The sequence below is a fragment of the Mirounga leonina genome, unplaced genomic scaffold, assembly GCF_011800145.1.
Source record: "Mirounga leonina isolate KUSES-001 unplaced genomic scaffold, KU_Mleo_1.0 Mir_125, whole genome shotgun sequence".
NCBI classification, from domain to species: Eukaryota; Metazoa; Chordata; class Mammalia; order Carnivora; family Phocidae; genus Mirounga; species Mirounga leonina.
Genome location: NW_023270305.1, coordinates 27835585 through 27841750, shown reverse-complemented (window position 1 = coordinate 27841750; position 6166 = coordinate 27835585). Strand labels below are relative to the sequence as shown.

The window sequence follows — 6166 nt, the reverse complement described above, 5'->3', positions numbered from 1 at the left end:
CCTGAACTGAGATCTAAAGTGTGAGCAGGATTAAAATAGCTGAAAGGATGTGGCAGGGGGAGAGCATTCAGGAACAGGAAGCAGCCTGTATAAGGGGGTAAAAGGGAATGTGGCACACATCTCAAGCAGCTGAATGGCAGCCACCAGCTGGAGCACAAGGAATGTGGGAGGAGTAGGGTGTGAGAGGGGAGAAGTAGACAGAGCAGGGGATGGGGGTGTCACACTGATCAGGGCCATTACGAGACATGGCAGGAACACTTGGGGGACTTTTGTAATTTGAGCTTGAGATACTGTTTTACAAATAAATCTACATTCTGTGACATGTATAGCAAACATCTTAACTTTAGTATGTATTGGGCAGATTTTATTCCCAAAGGAAAACTAGAGAGAAAAATATTTCCTGTTTCTTAAACTTCTTACAGTTTAAAACCATACCACAGAGAAAATAGTTAACTCGTAATTATATTTTCTCCCTTCCCCGTGTCTAAATGGTAAGGATTTCTGTAGTTGTGTAATTTAATTTATTGATCTATAAACTAATAACTTGGTCCCTTCAGGTTTTACACTGAAGGTTCCTTCCTACTTGCAGGTTACATGCAGTTCTCTTGTATGGATGCAAGGAGCGAGTCTGGCTACAGATGCACCAGAGAATCTTACTGTTGGAAGGGATGTTAGAGGTCCTTTTGTCTAACCCTCCTGTCCTTCCTGTCTTCCTTCTCTTATGCTATCAGTTTGAGTCCCTCTCAGAGGCTCCTGGAAGATCCCTTGGTGAGCACAGGTGTGTTTGGTTTTTCAGGAGTCATTGGTGATCAGGGATATGGCTGAGGCTCTTACCCAGTGGGGGCAGCTGAACCCTTCTCAGGGAGATGTGCCTGAGAAGCATAGGAATCTGGTCTTGCTGGGTAAGGATGGCCTCCTCCCCTGCTTTGAACTTACCCAGTGTGGTACCTTTGCTTTCTCAGTTCCTAGGAGCTCTGAGAATCAAAGATTCTTAATCGCTGTGTAAGTCCTGAGACAGGCAATGTCTACTTTTGTTTCTGGATATATGTGTAATTCTGCCAGAGTTAGAGATGGACACCTTTGGATTGTATTTTCCTAGGTGGTAGCATCCTTCTCTACTCCCTGACCATGGATGTTGAGACAAAGTTCTAGTGAAGATACCTTTTAAGAAATGGGTGCTTGGGGCACCTGGGTGGCTCAGATGGTTAAGCGTCTGCCTTTGGCTCAGGTCATGATCCCCGGGTTCTGGGATCAAGCCCCACATCGGGCTCCTGGCTCAGCGGGGAGCCTGCTTCTCCCTCTCCCTCTCCCCCTGTTCCTGATCTCTCTCTCTCTCTCTCTGTATCTCTGTGTCTCAAATGAACAAATAAAATCTTTAAAAAAAAAAGAAAGAAATGGGTGTTTATTGTTTTAATAGAGAGAGGTAAAAACAAGTGACTTAGTTGTTTTGCTCAAGTAGACCCCATATCCATCTTCCTACCTTCTTAGCACTGTTGAGGGAGAAATCTAGAACTGACCTCTCTCTTTCTTTTCTCTCCTTTTTTTAAAGATTTTATTTATTTGGCAGAGAGAGAGCCAGACAGCACAAGCGGGGGGAATGGCAGAGGGAGAGGGAGAAGCAGGGAGCCCGATGCGGGGCTTGCTCCCAGGACCCCAGGATCATGACCTGAGCCGAAGGCAGACGCTTAACCGACTGAACCACCCAGGCGCCCCTCTTCTTTTTCTTATACTATCTTCCCTAATGACCAAGGAAATAACACTTGTTACCAAACGAATTTTTCTTTTCCCATGAACAGGGCTTCTAATTTCCAAGCCTGATGTCATCTCTCAGCTGGAGCGTGGGGAAGAGCTAGAGAGAGAAGTATCAAAAGCACCAGGTGAGTGATAACATAAAGCCCAGATAGATGGTCAGTAGGATCAAATGGGGCCAAAGCATCTTTGAAGTGCTTGTGGAGGAGCCTTTCCAGATTTCACTAGACCCGTGGAAAAGTTGAAGTGAAGTCCCTTTCTCCCATGCCACACTCCAGCTCTGTGGATGATCATCTTTTATAAATGCATACTTTTTAAATTTTTTTTTTTTTAGAAAATAAATACTTTCCACCCTTTCAAACCTATTCTTTTTCCCAAATAAGGTAAAAATTAAGTCAACATTTTAATATTTGTTCATAATATGCTTGGGTGTTAGGCTCTAAACCAGGCTTTTTCATATTATTTTTTATTTTATCTCTGCAGGAAAGTGTGACTTTTTATCTCGGACCAATGACTAAAAATCGATCTCTGAGTTTCCCCTTGCCTTCCTCTTTATCTAAGTAGAGATAGCATAGAATAGTGGTTGCATGCAGACTTTGGAACCAGTCTAAATGTGTTCAAAGCCAGTCTTAACTACTTAATAGCTCTGTGACCTTTAACAAGTGAATTACCCTCTCTGTGACTCAAAGTCCTCAACTATAAAATGGGGATAATGATAGCACTTAACTCATAGGGTTGCTGTGAAGATCAAATGAAATAATTCAAAAGAAATGCTTAGAATAGTACCTGACCAAATGCTAAGCAAGTAATAACTATTGATTAAGTCCCGGTAAATTATTTTGAGAGATATCATGAATTTGACCTGATCATTTCTATCAAAGTGGATACCACAATGGACTACCTGCTAATTATACGTTCCTTCGTCTTACCCTTGTCTAACTGAGGCAGCATACCACTGCTGGATTCCCCACCCTGCCAGTTCTGTATTCCTCTACCTGCTTTCAAGGCTTTTGTTACTACCTGCCTAACCATTTCACCTACTTTATCCTTCAACTTGAACCCTTAACACGAGACAGGCAATCTCCTTTCCTCCATTAACTGTGTTCTCCACGGATATTTCGGGATTTAATTCTTCCATTCCCCTTAGCTGAAAGTCCGTTTGCCTTTAACTTGTTTCTACCCATTTGCCCTTTAAAATCCCAGGTACTGGGCGCCTGGGTGGCTCAGTTGGTTAAGCGACTGCCTTCGGCTCAGGTCATGATCCTGGAGTCCCAGGATTGAGTCCCGCATCGGGCTCCCTGCTCAGCGGGGAGTCTGCTTCTCCCTCTGACCCTCCCCCATCTCATGTTCTCTCTCTCATTCTCTCTCTCAAATAAATAAAATCTTTAAAAAAAAAAAAAATCCCAGGTACTTCCCTGATTATATGTAGTTGAGAACATTGTATTGTATTGATTTATTTCATATAGAGTCATGGTTGGAATGGATATTAAAGACCATTTAAGCCTGGAAATATTTAAACATTTTTAGCTTTTCTCCCAAAACTCTTACGAGGAAACCTAGGATTTGGGGCAGTTTTCCTGACAGGTTGGGAACCAATCTGAGCATCTAGGGATTTGACCCTTCTACTCCCTACATGCTGCTCTTTTTTTTCAAACTTCATTCTATTTAACTCTTTATAGGGCCTTTTTTTTTTTCCAAGATTTTATTTATTTATTTGACAGAGAGAGACACAGCGGGAGAGGGAACACAAGCAGGGGGAGTGGAAGAGGGAGAAGCAGGCTTCCCGCGGAGCAGGGAGCCTGATGTGGGGCTTGATCCCAGGACCCTGGGATCATGACCTGAGCTGAAGGGAGACACTTAACGACTGAGCCACCCAGGCGCCCCTCTATTTAACTCTTTAAAGTTTGTTAGGTGTGGGACAGTCAGAGGTGATCAGTTACTTTTTTTTTTTTAAGATTTATTATTTTATTTTATTTTAAAAATATTTATTTATTTGAGGGAGAAGAGGACAAATGGGAGGGGCAAAGGGAGAGGGAAAGAGAATCCCAAGTAGATTCCATGCTAAGCGCAGAGCCTGACATGGGGCTCAATCTCACGGCCCTGAAACCATGACAGCTGAAATCAAGAGTTGAACGCTTACTGACTGAGCCACCCAGTTGTTTGATATGCTTCTTAATCACTAAGCTTTGTGATGATGTGAATTTGCTGCTCTGGACCACTTTGTTTCTTTGTTTTTTTTTTTAATTTTTTTTAAGGTTTTATTTATTTATTTGAGAGAGAGAGAGAGCGAGTGCACAAGAGCAGGGGGAGGGCCAGAGGGAAAGGAAGAAGCAGACTCCCCACTGAGCAGGGAGCCTGATGCGAGACTCCATCCCAGGACCCTGAGATCATGACCTGAGCAGAAGGCACACACTTAACCAACTGAGCCACCCAGCACCCTGATCTGGACCACTTTGAATGCTAGCTTAGAGAATCAGTGTCTCATCTTGAGACCGTGGAACCAACAGAGTTTTTTTTTTTAAGGTTTTGAAGGTTAGTCTGTTAGCAGTGATTGGGAAATCCTGGGATGGGGAAAGATTGGTAGCAAGGAGATCAACTAACGATGGTCTTTCTCAAGGCATGAGGTGCAGAGGCTCCAGTGAGGGGGTAAGAGTGGGCAATCCCTGCAAGACTGTCTTTTCTGTCTCCACCTCACCCATTTTTAAATCTCATCTGCCATTTACCCACATGACCTCTGCCTAGTCTTATTCTCTGTTATTCTTACTCATCTCCTACCTGTCTAGATAAAAGAGTATTGAGTGCCTGCTCACTCTTTCACTTCTGTGCAATTGCATTTCTTTGCCCACTCACCTTTCTTTTCTCAAGTTCTTTCAGAATTGCAAAGCTATTTTTGAGAGCTTTCAAGTTCCTGTGTTCTCTTGTAAGTATTCATTTGTTTATTTTTCATTCTTTTCCTACCACAGCAGTTATTTTTCTTTCCCATGTAGGAAATGATATATGTGTATTTTTGTTTCTTTCAGACTGGGAGACAATACCAGAAAGCAAGGAGCTTACTCCAGAGCAGGATATTTCTGAGGAAGAATCAGCCGCTGGTGTGTTAATAGAAAGATTCCCAAAGGAAAGTTCCAGTGAATGTGAGGATTCTTCAGAGAGTCAGGAGGAAAACCATGAGAAACATTTAATACAGGAGGTTGTCACTCAGAAGAAATCTTCTGGGGAGGGAAGTTACCAGTGTGATGAATTTGGGAGAAGTTTTAGTCAAAGATCATTACTTACTCAACAGCAAGGAGAGAGACTACATAACTGTGATTCATTTAAAAAGAACTTAAAACAAAATTCAGATCTAATGAGGCACGAGAAAATTTGTGCAGAGAAGAAACCTTGGAAGTGTAATGAGTGTGAGAAAGCCTTTAGTTACTACTCAGCTTTTGTCTTGCATCAGAGAATTCACACAGGAGAAAAGCCCTACGAATGTAACGAATGTGGTAAAGCTTTTAGCCAGAGCATACACCTTACTCTACACCAGAGAATTCATACTGGAGAGAAACCCTATGAATGTCATGAATGTGGGAAAGCCTTCAGTCACCGCTCTGCCCTTATTCGGCATCATATCATCCATACTGGAGAGAAGCCCTATGAATGCAATGAATGTGGGAAGGCCTTTAATCAGAGCTCGTACCTCACTCAACATCAGCGAATTCATACTGGAGAGAAACCTTATGAGTGTAACGAATGTGGGAAGGCCTTTAGCCAAAGCACATTCCTTACCCAGCATCAGGTCATTCACACTGGAGAGAAACCCTATAAGTGTAATGAATGTGGGAAAGCCTTTAGTGATCGATCAGGCCTTATTCAGCACCAGAGAACTCATACTGGGGAGAGGCCTTATGAGTGTAATGAGTGTGGGAAAGCCTTTGGCTACTGTTCAGCCCTGACTCAACACCAGAGAACTCACACTGGGGAGAAACCCTATAAATGCAATGATTGTGCCAAAGCCTTCAGTGACCGCTCAGCCCTTATTCGTCATCAGAGAACACACACTGGAGAGAAACCTTATAAGTGTAAGGACTGTGGAAAAGCTTTCAGCCAGAGCTCATCTCTTACAAAGCATCAGAAAACTCACACTGGAGAAAAGCCCTATAGATGTAAGGAATGTGGAAAAGCTTTCAGCCAGAGTTCATCCCTTTCTCAACATCAGAAAACCCATGCTGGAGGGAAAACCAAAGAATACGGAAAAGCGTTTAGTGAGCATTCAGCCTTTGGCCAGCAAAAGAGAATTCATACTGGATAAAGACTATGTAAATGTGGTACATTCAGAACATATTTATCGAACAATTACTAAACGTGGTGTGAGGGCTACAAAGGAATTTCAGAGTGTGTTACACAAAAGACATTAATTGAGAAGTCATTGCTGATA

At 42.7% G+C, this 6166-nt stretch overlaps 1 protein-coding gene across 1 annotated transcript; it reads left to right on the top strand.

Moving 5' to 3' along the window:
- The first annotated feature begins 817 nt into the window (after window positions 1-817).
- LOC118007524 (zinc finger protein 501-like) lies at window positions 818-6160 on the top strand. Its single transcript, XM_035000539.1, has 3 exons — window positions 818-902; window positions 1797-1877; window positions 4770-6160. The coding sequence occupies exons 1-3, from the start codon at window positions 818-820 to the stop codon at window positions 6038-6040; spliced, it is 1437 nt and encodes a 478-aa protein (XP_034856430.1). The 3' UTR covers window positions 6041-6160.
- The last annotated feature ends 6 nt before the right edge of the window (window positions 6161-6166 follow it).

Bases quoted from the DNA above. Each gene is read 5' to 3' on its own strand.
- LOC118007524 (XM_035000539.1), top strand. From the start codon at position 818: ATGGCTGAGGCTCTTACCCAGTGGGGGCAGCTGAACCCTTCTCAGGGA. The intron at 903-1,796 runs GTAAGGATGGCC...TCCCATGAACAG, and splicing joins TAGGAATCTGGTCTTGCTGG to GGCTTCTAATTTCCAAGCCT. The intron at 1,878-4,769 runs GTGAGTGATAAC...TGTTTCTTTCAG, and splicing joins AGAAGTATCAAAAGCACCAG to ACTGGGAGACAATACCAGAA.